Genomic DNA, 16,873 nt, shown 5'->3' with positions numbered 1-16,873 from the left:
TTGTGTGACTTTAAAAGTTCCCCCAACATCCCAAAGAAAGGTCAAAAAGACAACAGATAACCGTCTAGTTAAAGCTCAACAAATTCTCACAGTAGGAGAGACAGAGCAGGATCTATACTGAATCCCAGTTTAGTCTGGAGGGTTCAAATAGAGCAGTGCGCTCAAATGGCTCCCAGGTAAAGGTCACACGCCTCACACAGTGGAAATAAATGTTACTGCTCTCCCATCCTGCTGCTCTCTCGTTGTGTCGTGCACATGCACACGCATAAACACACACAGAAATGCACATCAAAGACCCTTAATCTTTTGCCTCTCATGTCTATCATCCTCGACTCCATTTTGGTCTCACCAAGCTCTGAGCAGCAGCAGTTCAGCAGCAGGAAGGGGAACATTGTGCTGCAGGCATAACTTTTAAAAACTTCTGTCTTTTATGCTCTGCCGGCAGGTGTTCCTGTCCTTTGTGAGTATGTGAGTGAGTGTGTGTGTGCGTAATATGGAATTCTAACCTACGGGTAATATATTATAGATTAATCTGCACACTGATTTTAACAGCTGATTATATAAACTACATACGTTAACAAGAAAGAGAATTAAGATTTGTCAATGCACTTGTTACGTGATGCACGTTAATGGTAAATGTTGCTGGGAATGAACTTGATCTTTGGACAGACTCTGCACCAAAGACCTTTTCCTGCCTGAATCTCATTTCATAGATTCAAAGTGTTGATATTAATTTATTTGTACAAAACAAATAAAGCAATTATCTGAGGAAAAGAGAGGGGTTAATTCAGTATGTTTGTTTATCTTTGATAAATATAAGAAAGAGAAGTAGAAAGAGAAGAAGAAAGAGAAGTAGAAAAACCTAAATATACAGCTATAAGAGGCAGTTGGTGGCATACAAACACACAAGTGCCTTGCAAACAATGTGTTTCAGTTTATTGCTGTTCTGCTATTCACTGAGCTTTTTGCATTTTAACTTCACACAGATTCTGGAGGGAAGCATCATGTTGAACAATGGGTTGCTCTGGATTAAAATTGAGAAGATTAAAAATCTTTTTTTTTTCTCGTATAAACACCAAATTGCTTGAAAATTCAAATCCTTGTGACTAGATGCACCGAATTCAGTGGCATGTATGAGAAAACAAGAGAAGACAAAATTACAAACTTGGCAGCAGCATTCTGGAGCGATCACATCCAACAAGCTTTTCAAGAAATGACAACCTTCACAATTCTGTCACTTTAACAAATATAAACCGATTCTGCTCTGTAAACCCAAGAGACTCTGCATTTCCCTGCTTACTGTTAGCTAAATAAGTGTCTTCATTACATTATGAATAAGCTTGAATACATTTTCAACCAGTGGTAAAGAAAAAAGAAACCTAAAAGAAGTATGTGTACAAAAACGCAGATATGAGGGAAAGAAATGATGACATAACATAGGGCCTGATGTGCATCAGAGTGGAGGTGCTTACGTCAACTGTAACTGAGGAAGAGCAAGCATTCCCTATGTAGGTCACATTAAAAACACATGCAGCAACCACAAATTCAGCCAACTAACCAACCAGCCTGTCAAGCAACATTGAAATCACTACTGTAAGTACACTTTCAGTTCTCCATGATTGTTGAAATAAAAGCTACTGTTCCCTCAGCAGTGTTGCAAAGTCACATATATATGTTATCATGCACCGTATGCACACATCTTTGCAGATACCGACTGAATCTGCAGCACAGACCTTGCTATGAGATTGTTAAACTACTGAATATCACAATTCATATGTTTTCTGCTTCTCCAAAGCCAAACAAACCATTATGTTGGGTCCCCGTGTTATATAAGATGTACTTTACAAAACTGCGGCCGGTGAAGCTTGTGTATGAAAATACAGGCTGACATTGTAAGTGGGGTGGAGCACTGACACAGAGAGCAAACTGTAACATAATGAATGTGGGAGGAATGTGTTTATGCAAACTATATTCATGAGGGAACTACATAAAAGTAGGGAAGAAAAACAGTATAGTGAGGATAATAGTCTAATCACGATGAAGCAAAAAGAAAGTACACTTTGGACAAGAAAGACTAACCATTCACCAGGAGTCAAATCTCACATACGGTAGCACCCTTATCAACAGATTTGTCGGAAGAGTAAACTCACGGTGAGCTGTTCTGCAGGGGTCACTCTGTGTGCTGTCAGCTGAGTGAGCCGAAGAGACAGAGGACACACTGGAGCTCCTGACGAAGCCAAAGGCTGCCAACCGGCCTGCGGGGAGACGGCTGGCGGTGTAGCCTGGCGGGCGGAGGCCCGACTGGCTTGCTTTGGGAAGAAGAGACCTGGAGGCCGTGGCCAGAGGCTGGGCCGCTGCTGTTGCTGGGGCAGGTGAAGGAGCAGGAGCATAATGGGTGAAAACCTGATCATCTGTTAGAAAAGCATAAAATGAAGAACAGTGTTAAGGGTTAGTACATGCAGAGTATATTAACTGACAGACACTGGTTAATAAAAATACAGGATGTAAGATAGTGTGTGTTTGAGTGCACACTCATTAACCACTGCTCACGTACTGTAGCAGCAAAATAAAGATTAAGGTTAGTCATGATGTTAATTTAAGTGGTTGATGTTCATTACTCTGGCATAAACACTCATCACCCAGAGTCACAGTGGGCACCAGGATGTTGTTTGTGTTATAATAAGAACACCCTCTAACTGCTTTTGGCTGAGATCATACTGACAGAATGGGCTAGAGTCAATAAGTGTCTCTAATACCAAAACTGTTGATTGACTGACGTTCAATATAACACTCACGTTTAGGACATAATTTATACATCCCATCAATACATACATTATGTGATCCTAGTCTACCTGTGTTTATAGTCAAAAACGTTGTCAGCAACTTCTCATATCATGGCACTTTCTGCAATATGTAACCCCCCTAAAAGTTACGACCATGTCAACTTTTTTTTTTAAACTTTGAACTGGGAAAGAAGAGACTGAAATGAAAGAGGATAAAGACTATCATACTGTAGCTGAATAGTTGCAGCTGTTGTCAGTGAGGAATGTGTCTCTTGGTAATCTACAGCTTCTAACAGCAAAACAGATGAAACGTATAGACATGAACAACGGAGGCTGCACACACACACACTGTGGGCAGAAGGGCATTCCCCTAGCCTTGGATTGAAGCCCCATCTTGGCTACCCCAGCATGCAGTGCAAATTCTAGTCCTGGGCAAAAGAAGAACATTATCCCCCAGCTGGCTGCAGAGATAAGGTGCAGTAGGCAGCCCTCCTTTTCTCTCCATTTGGCACAGCGGCATGCCTTAGTGCATGCTACGGGGTAACCACCGCATCTGTACATGACAAAATAAAAAGTTTTGAGGAGAATACTGGCTCTGACAGGAGAGGGAGGCAAAGTGGGAGAAAAGAGAGGAGAAAAGTCTCCAGTGTAACTCCCGTCCCTCATCGTCAGCGCTGTCTCCCCCCGTCCCACTTCATTCATTCCCTCGGAGAGACGAGTGAGACACACACACACACACACACACACAGACACACACATAATCGTCAAATAATGTGGTTCCTCAAAAAGTAGAAAGTGAATTAAAACGTGTGAAGTGTGCACTATGAAATCATCAAAGCCTGGGCGCGTACCTCTTCCTCTGTCAGCAATACCGAAGATATGAATATTATCACTTTGCTAATGAAGGTGAGCTACTAAAACCTGGATGGATTTCCGTCACAAAGCATCAAATTGCATTTTATTAACTGCGATACTTGTGTGAACAGCTATCTCTGCAGCATTATTAGGACACGGTACAGAGAGCATGTGGCGCTACAACATGTAAAAGTTACACATAGAATGGATTCAAAACGAATAAGCTGTAATATAGGTGCAAGATCATTGTTATCATAGCTATGTAGAGTTTAAACCCCACACATTAATTATGTCAGCAGTAATTTGATAGCTATGCAATACAGATACAGTATAATTATTATGTGTACAATATAATGGGTACAACAATAAAAAGGCTAAAACTGTTAAAGGTCGTAGTTCAGATTTCTCTAAGAAATAAATTAAAAAACAACAGGAAATCTCGCAATTGCAAACATAAGCAAAGACACTGATGGTGGACCATTGCCACATACAGTACACACTGTTGGTGTTTACTATAGCTTGCAGTGTGGGGAAGTTTATAGTAGAGATGAGAAATGATTTCAGAAGGAAGATACCAATGTTACTAAGTGTTAATTGCTTTGCACTTCAAAGCCTGTTGTTCCCAGAGGGCCAAGTAGCAATGAGACACTAGGAAATCTGGCACATCATAACCCTGCCCTGGTCAATTCTATGTGTGCAGTTTCTGGCTTATGTGTGTGTACATAAATCTCTGTGTGTCTAGGTTATCACAGCCACGAAGGGAGCAGAGCAAATATGCATGGAAGTGATAAATGCCACAGCCTTCCAGCAGTGTGCAGGGTGATGAGCAAATTTCATACTTAATTTCAGATGTAATGTAAATCTGACTTCAGCAGGTGGTATCTGAACCATCTGAATTATAAAATGTGCTGAGTGGGAGCAAGCTTTTATTTATTTATTTTGTTTTGTAGATGGCAGCTTTCTGGAGCTGAAAAAGTCCCCTCAGAGTATTTCTTAAGGCCCCCAAATCACATCAGCCAAAATTAATCTCGGAGAATGCATTTTAATGAGCTGCCTTCATCTCAGGCCAATTTGAGGAGGAACAGTCCCACAACTGCTCGTTGCTGCACAGGAGAAGAAAGATAAGGTAGCTTTCTAGCGTGTCAAATTTTAGGTTGCTGAAATAAAATCTGACACACACTGTATCTCTAATCAGACCATCTCCAGCTGCCATTCAAGCTGTTTTCTGTCAAGAAATGTAAACCTGCTCAAAAACCTAAGATGGAGAAATTATTTATTTACCTGTATTATCTTGGCTCTTCTGACTGGTTGCTGGGCTAACGGGTTGAACTGGCTGGCTAAAAACCAGCGTTGATCTCTGACTTTGGTTAGGTCCTCTGCCCTTTGCTGGCCCTGTAGCTGTCCTGGTAACAGCTCCCAAGCCGAGACGTAGACCTCTGCCAGATCGCAGGAGACTGCCACTTCCTCCGGCCTGAGCTGCTGTCCTAGGCTGCAGCTGATCCTCAGCAGAACTCCCTTTAAAAGTGGCAGGTCTTCCCACCTAGACATTATTAAATTGACAAAATTATTATTATACAATGAAAATTGCCTTGTAAAATTTTCATTAAATGTATAAATATTCTGAAGCATACACATTACACAAGGGCCAAGGACCTTGTCAGGTAAAAGAAGACAATATTTCAAGAAAATGTTTAAGCTTAATCTTGGACTCATGGGCATGTTTCATATGCTGCGAGAAGAAGTCGGGAAGAGTCTGATGAAACATAAAACATATTAGCTGTAAAAGAAATGTTAGAACAGACTTGCAGGGACAATGAGATCCAATGGTCTTGTTAAACAGTTTAACATAATTCAAAAGCACATGTAAGTGTGGTCTCTTACTGGCATTATCCTATACACAAGCCAAAATGCTAACATACGTCAACTGACATATGAAATGTTGAGAATTGTCTCTGTGGGCTTTGTACTTCAGTGCTCATTAAGCATTTATGTCCACATGCTGGTGTTTGATGCTGTGTGAATATGAATACCAAATGAAGCTGTTTAATCAGAATCAATAAAGAATGATTTTAATGCAATAATGAATGGGGATAAAATGAAGAAGATCTCTGATTAATTATACATGGTCTGCTGTGAGATAGAAGCTCTGGACACTGGCTGGGGAAATTAATATGTCGTGAGTCAACAAAATTAACAGCTTGAACTCAATCTTTATGGCATACTGTATGTCGTAAAATAACTTAAAGCCTATCTCTGGCCTTCCTCACTGTTTTTGTAAAAGTGCTGTGATTATGGAGAAAAAATCCTTTGTTGAATGTCAATGAACTCTAGTTCCATTTTAATAAGGAAGGTTTACAGAAATCAGACTTAGGTGAAAATAGTACAAAATACTCACCTCTGATGGTGCACTAAAGTTGTCTGCTTTGCTTCCCAGTTTTGCAGCTGCTGCATGACCATGTGTATGTGCAGGGGGAACAGTGTTTGTGTGTCCAGGCGGCCTGATACTCCTAGTCAGCACACCTGATGGAAACACATTTGCCTGCATCTCTTGGCGGTACTTGTCATAGAGTAAATTGGAGGAAAGTAGTGGGGCTCCTCTGGTTTCTGCGTCAGGCTTGGAAGGGTCTTTATTTGTGTCTTTGAAGGAAGCGGGTGTTTGGCTGTGTGTGTATGCTGAGAGTCTGGATGGTAGTGAAGATACCTGATAAGGTCCATCGGCAGCTTGGGGTTTAAACTGAGGATTCTTTCGGACATAGGTGATGATTTTGGGTCGAACTCCTTTAGGTTTAAGTGTAGGTGATGGGGAGCTTTCTTTGGGGCTTGAGTGGGGGGGACTTGGCTGGTTGTTGTTAAGAGGCGCTTTGGGGATTCCACTAGTGCTTATATTAGTTTTGACTGGTGCTCTTAAGCAACTGTTGCCGTAGCCCTGAGCTGAAGTTGTTACAGCAGGGTTGTGTCTAACCCCTCCAGGGACATTCCTGGTAACGAGGTACGTGGATGGTTGCCTGCGTGGTGAGCCCTGGGGTGTCCTGAGAGGGGAGTTGGGCGGAGTAGATGACCTGGAATCAACCCCGGTCCTGTTGGGACTGGAACAATTCCTTCTGTAAGTGAGCTGTGTTTGGGGTCTCTTTTCTAAGGTAGAAGGGTTTGAAGGACTGGAACTCTGTTGTACAATTGCACATGGCTGTTTTTCCACAGAGGGAGCCTCTCTCTGGGTTGTCTGGTTGAGCTGTCTGGAGACTACAGATGTATTGTACAGGTGGGAGAAATCTGATGGTTCACGTAAAGACGATTTTGTAAACTTTCTGTTTGAGCCATTATTGTGAGAATCTGCAGAGGACTTAGAGGAAATAGGTTCCCCTGTGTTGGCTTGATGAGCACTGGGTTCTGCTGAGCTGGTTGTTCTTCCCATTCTCTGTTTGGAGGGGTCTGACGAGCTGTTGCCGACGTGGTGGTGGCACAGTCTCCTCAAATCCAGCCTTCCTCCGTTGGCCCAGGCCTCCATCAGAGAAAAGGCCATTTTTATGATGACTTCCCTCCGGTCTCTGATCCTGGCTATAATATTGAGAAGAACCACATTTCTCCTGAAGATGTAACGGTGGGGAGTTCCGGTTTGCATCTACAGGAACTGCCCTTCTTCTATTTTGAACTGAGGTAGTGTTGTTACCATTGGAATAGGGGTTGGACAGAGAGATAAGAGACGGTGCTTCTCCACTACTATCCAGAGCACTCGACAAGCTCCCACTGAGGGCAACGGCTGAGAGACTGGAGACAAACACATTTGTCTCCGACTTGGACTCCTTCAGACCTGTCTTGCGTCTCTCCCTGCCCGAGCTTATGTCACTTTTCTCTATTGAGCCTGTAACACATGTGTCTAACTCTTCGGTGCTATGACAGGCAATCCTTTTGTGCACCTCTTTGCCTCTCTGCATTCTGTTCTCCACTTTGTTGCTGTCATTGTCATTTCTCCTGGTGCCGATCGAAGCTGAACTGGCAGTTGAACTGGATGATATGGACATAAGACCCTCGTCCTTTCCATCTCTCATACTTCCTCCATCATCTTCCTCCTCATTGTCTTCTTCCTGATCCCTGTTTCCCAAGAACGTATGTATCTTCTGACACTCAAACTCTCTACCCTCAGACTCCATAAATTGTTGGTCAGAGGCCCAGATCACTAACTTCTCTGGGGATTCACTCTTAGAGACCAAAGAAGGAATGGAGCTTGTGCTGTACCTTGTGTGTTCTATCAGTCCTTTTCCTTCTTGATCACCAATAGACGATAATTGATTGGCGTTATCATCCCCAGTCTTGGGGAACTGAATCTGGTTTTTGTTTCCGAGCTTGTCTCTGTCAACATTGACTCTCACTCCTTGGACACTGGTCGGGATGCTCATGTTTGACTGATTCTTCTGGCATAATCAAAGACACCTGCAGGGAGCTGAGGCCATCTGTGGAGTTACAAATGTTTCTTCCCCGTTGTGTGATGATGGCTCTTCGGTTGAGTGTTCCATTAAATATATATAAATATATATATTTTTTTAGTTCAGCTCATTACTTATCTTTCATTTGCTGTGAGTTACCAAAGCTGCATTTCATGGTTCTCCATGGAGATGGAGGTCTGTTCAATCTGAAATAAAAAAATAAAAAAACACAGGATACTGTAAGATAAAAAAAAATGCATAAAATAAAGCCATGCTTAACCCATTCTGTTTCCTCCAGGAGATGCTTGAGATATATTATCTGTAGTCTGGTCTAACAGCAGCAAAGTCTGAATATGCCATATCAGTGAATTGATTGTTTAAACAGCAGAACTGGATGCACGTGGGACAAAAAACACTGGCACATAACAGGAAGTGCAAGTCTTGTAACCTGTTTACTATTACAAAAGGCATTTTTTGAATCTTTTAAGCACCTTAAAACATATTGCATGTAAATGTTAGTATAAAATGTGGTGTGACATATACTCAAAGTGTAATAATATTCACATTGAAGTCAGCAAGTAAACAACAGAATTATTACGCGAAATAGCTCAGAGTACAGACTGTTTGCATGTCTCTGAAGGAATCACTCCAGGGATAGCTCATGAACACAGGCAAAGAGAAAGCGAGGGAAGGGTGCAAAGTGTTTTGTAATGAGTATTTGTCCTCAAGAGATATTAAAAATAGAAATGGCAAGATGAGGATATGGTGAATACATCTGCAGCAAGTCTATGTTCAAAACATTATAGTTGCATAAAATAAAAAGAGTGTTTCTAAGATTTAGTTCTTTATGTTACTAATATTCCTAATGTGAGGTGTAAGGGAGGAGATAAATATTCACCTAGTTGAGAGGGATAAATCCATACTGCACTGTGTGATCACTACAGGAGGTTTAATGTAACATGCCTTCTCTTACATGCCTTATGGCTGATTAATTCAGTGCCATGATTTGATTGTATACCACAGCACATTGTGCTTCATTTAAAATCAACATTCTGCAGGGTGTACAGAAGCTAAGATGAAAAATGGTGTTGATCTGCGTTGACACCATTTGAAAGTAACTGTGTGTGAAGAGCAGATGGCAGGGAGGGCAAATGTCTGACAGGTTTTGTCACACCATGTCAGTGCGGGACAGTGGCTGTATGGTTTAATCACTGCACTATAAAAACACAAAGCAATAAACCTCTACCCCACTGTAGTGACTCCGACAATAATCAAAACTGTCAAGTAAACGTTGCATCCTGTTATGTGTCCATATATGCATATAAGCATCCTAGCCTGCCCACATATACAGCAAATAATATATTATAGATAGAAATAGTCATAACATAGTCAAATATGTGTCTTCAAGCCATCATGGTGAATATTTGAATGGTTTCCAGAGTTCAAATAGAACTCCCACCCCTCAATTATATGTGCAGTGGAGGAGGCTGTTTTCATTAGCAAGTGCCTTCTCCATGTGTCCTGTGGCAGTGATGTCTGTGAACTGAGAGAACTGCAGGGATGGCAGTTCCCACCTTTTATTCAAATTCACTGAGAAGGGAAAGATTCGCAGATATAATCTGCATTCCTGATGGTCATCTTAAAAATAATTAGGAGACACTATTATTATTATTCACATGACTGTTTCCTGTTAATAATCTTACACATTAGAGGAACTAAAGAGCTGAATATTGTTGAGAAACTGTTGTTTTATAGAAACAATTAATAAATATAACCTAAATATGTAAATGCGCTTCATATATTGTGTTTGGGATCACAGATTACTAAGAGACAGAGAGAAAATTCACTGTGGTAAACAGACAACATGTAGGATTACTCGCACTGTGTCTGCTGCACTCTGTGTCTGTGCATACAGCTAATATTTATTCTTAACTGGTGTACGCAATCAAACAATTAGCTAATTACAAAACATGAACAGACAAATTTTAAAGAGGTAAGGGAGGGAGGAATGGGAGGGGTAGAGAAAGAGACAGTGGGTGTATATTATAGCGGGAGAAGTCTCTGAGAGGACATGGTGGCAAATCGATTACAGCGATGAAATGGTAATCAAACTTGTGCTCATGACAAGGAGAAGCTTGGTCACAGTGAATGACCCAGAATAAACCGCACATCACCTCACAATGAGGCAAACAAAACCAAATCCTAGTTGCAGCTGTGGCTCAGGAGGTAGAGCAGTCGTTTACCAATCGTGGGATTGGTGGTTTGATTATATGGGGGGGATTCCTGCAGTGTGTGCCATCAGTGTGTGAGTGTGTGTGTGCTTGAATACCAGCTAAGTAGAAAAGCGGTAGATAATTGCAGACCATTTACAATTTAAACAAAGAGTAGACTAGACAGACAGTGAAGACCTGCTTTACAATGTAAATAAATAAAAAGCATAAAAAATAGGTGTGTGAAGAAATGTGGATGAGGAGTTGATGCTTTGACTGGAATATTAATTATGCAATTACAAAAGCGTTGAATGTGAAAAGGTCTTTAATAAGCCTCTTTTTGAGCAGAGGAAACACATTAAAGAAATATGTTTGGTTTTTTTGAGATGGGTTACGTATGCATTGATGTAAATAGTGCTCCGAGCACTATTTCTTCAGCAATATTTCTTTAGTAAATCTGCACAATGAATAACTACAATACATTTTCCTGATGATGATATGATGTGGTGAGTAAGTGACTTTGACTTTTTGATGGAATTCAAAATGTGCCAGAGAGGACACTGCTCAAATTAGTCCTGCATATATGCATGTTAAGGTGATCTGGGCTAGAATATGTAATGAGAGAAGGCTTTGTTTCAGCTGATGGTGAGACCCAAACAGTTGAGGTAACTACTCAGTCTGATGTCCTCTGGGAAAACAGGAAGAAAAGTCTGAGAAAAAAATGACCAGCACTGCTTCTGTAGTCATGGCAATGCCATATCTCTTGGAAATGGCGAACGAGCTTCTGACCCCTGTGCCGTCCATCAGGGAAAAAGGTCAGTGGTTGAGAGAGAAAGAGTCTGAAGGTCAACGTTATGCTTTTGCACTGTCTACTCATGCATACATTCTCCTATGCATCACTTTCAAATGCAGGCTCACTCACCTATGCACAACCTTGAATGTAAAAGCATCCAGCAGCACACACAATACACCCAAAATACACGCAGTACTACACATAGCTGAGTGAAAGTCAAGTACATACTCATTTAGGAGCAATCACATCCCTGCAAGTAGGTAGACAGACACCATCGCTGAAGTGGTGAGAGCCCAGGGCGGGATAAGACGATATCTTAGCAGTGATCAAATTCAGTGAAAGACTGGGATTTGTGGTTTTCAGCAGGCTCCTAACCTAACACGTGTGCCATTCAGCCACAGAAAAAGACTTCTCAGAATGTGGGGAATGACAAGCTGAGAACATGACACTGTAAATGGAAGGAAAAATAAAACACAAGTGGAGTAGAAATGGAAAAGAGAGCCTTCCTCGCCCTCCTTTTCTCCTCTTAATGCGAGCAGGAATCAGTCTGTGTGGGTGAAAGACTGAGACACAGACATGATGTGGGAGAGATGAGACATGCTGATGGATGCCGAAAGGATGAGATGTGTTGCGGAGGTGTTTCAGTTTGTTAATGGATGGAAAGGAATTCATCATCAAAATATTTATGTAATATGAGTTAAAGAGACAAAATGTTTTACTGATATAAACTCAGGAAAACAGAGTAAAGTATTTATTAAAAATTAATTACTATATATAATGCTAATTTGATCCCACTAATTAAACTGGGAATTTCTATTTCTATTTACTAAATTTCAGTTTCTTAGCTGGTAGAAAAGAAAAACGAGAGTCCAAGAAAAAATATTAGGACAATCTCAATAATAATACATTAATATTTATAATACTGACAAGGGTCTGTTTACAAAATTAAATTTTATATACTGTGAAATCAGTTGATGTTCAACGGGATCTATAAGTGTTTGTGTACATCCTCGCCTGCTCTCACATGCCTTTCCCTAGTGTCTTTGTTTTCGCTCGAGCATAACACGTGGTTATTACAGAAGCCATTTGTCTTTGGCACTTTGGCTTTATACCTCTCCTCCCCCACTTTAGAGCAGACAGGTTTTATAGCTCTGTAGTCCCAAGGGAACCCCGACGACACACACACACACACACCCCCACAAACATTTCCAATGTCCCATCTCTCTTTCATCCATACATACACATACTCCTGCAGAGGTGTGAATTCCAACACACTGATAGAGTAGCTAAAGAAAGGGAGGGAAATGCAAATGGGCAGAGCAACAAATTGTGAGTAACCATAATTTATGATCCCTGCGTGTTATCCTGAGAGGGGCATAATTAGATTTAGTGCAGATTTTAAATTGAAATGCAGGTTAGCAGCTATCCTTACAGATGAAACCTGTTCCTTTAATATAGCACCTGCTGTGTCTTTGCATCTTTTCATGCATGTGATTAGTCTCCATTGGCATCATTCTTGCATGTCCTTTAACACTTTCTCAAGACTGGATGTGAATTGAAATGTGTGTGTGTGCACTTGTGAACATCGATCCTCTGCAGGTTGTTGCACATTCAAAAATAAACCAGCAAACACACAGAAAAACAACACATCCTAATGTCCATAAATATACTATTTCCTTCTCTTTGTGTTTTATTCACATCTAGCCGGATAAAGCTTAGTGAGAGAGTCTATTCAGAAATAAGATAGGCTTTAGTCATCCATTCCTTCTCCTCCCAACAGAGCCAGAAATAGTGGTGAAATAAGCTAAATGCTCCATTTTCACAGAAGACACAATAGACATCCTGTAGACTGAATTTCACAAGTGATGATTCACTAAACTCTGAGTGTGAACCGAACACTGACTCACTATGGGGTATCCAAAAATAGTTGCAATAGTTGATTTGCATCAAACAAAACAACAACAACAACAATGAAAGAGCAGCTCCTTCTTAGCAATCTTTGCTTCCCTGACTGCAGCACAATACAAGCTCACAACTGTATTCAATTAAGGCCTGGCCCTTTAGTGATTTCTGTCCCTTGTTGAGTGTCTGTCCCTTTTTCTCTATCACCATTATAGTACAGAGCTAATGAGGGCAGGGTGAAACAGCAAATCAGCAGACGATATGTACCCAAATAATGGCCTTTCTGTCTCTCTCTTCCATTCCACTCCCACATACTCCCACAGTACCCCAGGGGGAATTATTCCATGTCGCATGGGGATCTATAACAGGATTTCTGCAGGATCTCAGGTCATACCTAACTGAATAAGGAGAATGAGAAAAATCAGATCATCCGCAATAAAAGCAAATTTATTTCTTTATTGTTCACAGTCAGGCGGTACGTGCTATGAAACGGTTCGGGAAATCACAATGTGCCAATAATAGGATTTAATAAGAGGATCTGAAGCAAAATGAGGAAATGCCAAACGCAGGCACGCGTTCACAGACAAAGTCTGTCTCTTTGCAACACGGCTAAAAAAGATGATAGCAAAAACATCCAAACCACTCTAGTGTCCACCTTCCAAGTTAACATGAGCTTTAAGTAGACACTTCCATACACATGTGCATGCAAAGTTACACACAAAGAAACATGAGTACCACCTACACACAACACTCAGGCAGTGACTATCACTACAGTGGGAGCAGAAACAAAGAGACAGCTTCTCGGTGGCAGAGAATGTGTTTTGCTAACTAGAGATCTGTCGACTAAAGACACAATTACTAATGAATTTATGATGGTATGTATCGCTATTTCTTCTCGGACTGAAAACCCACTAAATCTGATATGGCTGATGCACGGCTTGTAAGGATAGATTGTAGTTGAGATGGATAAAGAAAAGTGTGGAGGAAATGGAAAGAGAATGACATGGGGACGAAAAAGAAAGAAAAACTGGCGGATTAGCTTCATTAGAAACAAACTGATGCTACAGTCTGGAGGAGAGGATGAGGAGATGGGAGACTTGAGCTTATTGGCTCATTGTGCCCTGCAGTAAAAATATACACAGACCCAGACAGGGTGGCACGGAGGAGAGGAGAAAAGGCTGTCTGTCCGTGCTGATGGCAGTAGCACCGCATTGTTATTAGAAAAGCCCCTCCACCCACTACCCTCACTCTAGTCGCAGAGAAAAACATTAACTCTTGCATGGCTGGTGGGCAAAACTGTATGAGGGGACAAAGAGGAGGAGAGGAGTTCATTACACATGTAAAGCTGTTGCAGACGGCGATGATAATGGAATTCTCTGTGGGACCATAGGGAAGTTGCCACAAGCTCACACACACATACACGGATACAGAGCACTTTCAGATGTGAAGCAGCCAAGGTGAGACAGGCCAGACAAAGAAAAGCTGAGTGCAACTTAGACTGGCTGAGTCACTTCTATTTATTTTAGGAAAATATGATAATAGAAACAAATGATGCTGCAGACAGACACGAGGGGTGGAACCAAACTGGGATATGGGGGATCCTAGTTTGTATTGTAATGTGTAATTGTGTGCATGTGTGTATGCATGTGTAATGTGCAAGTGTTAAACCCCAGGGGTGTGGGGGAGGGAGAACTGGTAAAGGATCAGTGAGAGGTGAGCAAAGAATAGTGCGAGCCGAGGGGTTTGTGCCGGTGATGATGTGCATAAAATAAAATAAAATAAAATAAAATAAAATAAAATAAAATAAAATAAAATAAAATAAAATAAAATAAAATAAAATAAGGCAACGTTTTGAAGTGGCTGTTTTCATACAGTTGAGGAGTGAGGGAGTACAAGATGGGGCAAAGAACTCCTTCGGGAAATTAAAGAGAAAGGCAGCTCAGTTTAAGGATTTACATGTGCTGCCGAAGGAAAAGTTTTTTTTAGGGGGGAACATGAACGAGATTCAAAAAGAAAGTGGATGTGGATATGTCATAAAAAATGAATGTTGTGGACTCACTGAGTGTTTCTGTGGCTTCTTACAGTCAAGTTAACTAAGGCTCTTTTCACACTTGCATGGTTGAAGCTCATTCATAGAATTGCATTCATTTGCTTAATAAAGCCCGTCTCTTGCTGACTAATGTAGTTAAAATTATCTCGCACCAACATACATTAAAAGCAGAAGAATCTGCACCGCTTGATTTGAACTGACTGCACATATTAATGGATGCACGCACACATACACACAAGTGAAAAAGGTCTTTCATGTTGACTCCCTATGGGACAGTGAAGGGTGTGTGTGTGTGTGTGTGTGTGATCAGCGGAGGCGTTCCTCCTCTGTTCACCCTCTCATGTCTTGCCTATGACTGCAGGGGAGGAGCTACAACAAGCTCATTGCCACTTTCCAGACAAAGGCAGTGTGAATTTGAGACGTGTGTTTGCACGTGTGTTGACACTTCATTCACACCAGGCTGACACCCACATGTGCACACATTCCCAGTTGACACATACATCCTCAGATTGAACTGAGAGAAGATTCCTAATTACTAACTATGACATATACTATATATAACTATAAGATCACACCAATCACAAGTTATTTAAGTAACTGCAGCTTCTCCCTTTTTCCATCATTCTCTCTTTTCACTAGTCAACCAGATTTAACTCTGTGCACGTTTATGGTTTTACATGTGTTTAAAATATTCTAAATTAAAATGTATGTATCCATAAAGCCAAATCCTTTCGTCCTGACTCTCAGATTTAAATAATAAAAAACTAATTCATACAAATACAACATATAATTTTTCAGCTGCATACTGACATAGTTCCACTTCCTTCTCTCGTTCACTTATCATCTCTATTTTCTCTCCCCCTCTTCCTTTTTCTGTTCCGTCCTATAAAATGACCTTGAAGGTCGCACTGGTACGCAACACTCCCGGGGCTTTGTGACAAACTGTCTTACCTGCAGTACCACACACACACACACACACACACACACACACACACACACACACACACACACACACACACACACACACACACACACACACACACTCATTAGCACCTGAGCTCAAATCCCTCAACAAAATATACTAAATATACACACACTCAGGGCTGCAGTAGAGAGAGAGGAGAGATCTGCTGAATTGATCACTGCTCAGACATTGCAGAGGTCAGATGTAATGAATCAATCACACATGCATCAGCATCTAGAACAGCAGCTACAGCAGACAAGCTACAAGCCAAGGCCACAGGCTCTGCTGACCTGCTTTGATGCAGTGTCAACCTCAACATTAACATGGCTGAAAGGGATTGGCAAGATTTTACAAAATGGACTGGCAGATCCATAGATGTGGGAAGTGTAAAGCCACACTTCCCTCACGTATTTTATGCACAACATCTCCCGGTAGAATCATACTGGTCACATCATATTGAACATTACAGGCAAATGCTGGATGGTATAAACTTGGACACAGTTGCAAAGCAGATAAAAAACAATTAGTCAAGTTAAAATAAATGCTCCACTTTTATAAAGAAAGGAAAACTGGACTAGAAGACAAGCTGAGCATCAATCAATCTGAACAAGTGACAGCTCAATGTAAAAATCATTTCCTCAATCTGCTCACCTATACTTGACCCATCTCTGCCTTTCTCCTTGTCCCTCTCTGTTCTGAGGTGAAGTACAATACAAAATATACACATAGGATTCCTCTTAAGATACTGAAGAAGATGTGTGCAGCTGCAAGAGTGTGGAAACGTCTCATTCACACCTTTACTGACAAGAGAAAGTTAAGAAAATAATGATTGAAGTTAAAACAATATTAATAGTTAATCCTCTAGGGTTGGCCACTCTATTCACTAAGTATATGT

At 41.0% G+C, this 16,873-nt stretch overlaps 1 protein-coding gene across 1 annotated transcript in view; it reads right to left on the bottom strand.

Annotated features, from left to right (window-relative positions):
• Positions 1–16,873, bottom strand: part of mtus2a (microtubule associated tumor suppressor candidate 2a) — a 31,927-nt gene that overhangs the window by 14,327 nt on the left and 727 nt on the right. Inside the window, 4 exon segments of the mRNA XM_026370775.1 lie at positions 2,151–2,411; positions 4,920–5,178; positions 6,034–7,026; positions 7,028–8,265. Coding sequence (XP_026226560.1) covers positions 2,151–2,411; positions 4,920–5,178; positions 6,034–7,026; positions 7,028–8,032 — 2,518 coding nt within the window. The 5' untranslated portion in view covers positions 8,033–8,265.

This window comes from Anabas testudineus, chromosome 14 (genome assembly GCF_900324465.2).
Source record: "Anabas testudineus chromosome 14, fAnaTes1.2, whole genome shotgun sequence".
Classification (NCBI taxonomy): domain Eukaryota; kingdom Metazoa; phylum Chordata; class Actinopteri; order Anabantiformes; family Anabantidae; genus Anabas; species Anabas testudineus.
This window is presented reverse-complemented; position numbering and strand designations above follow the sequence as displayed.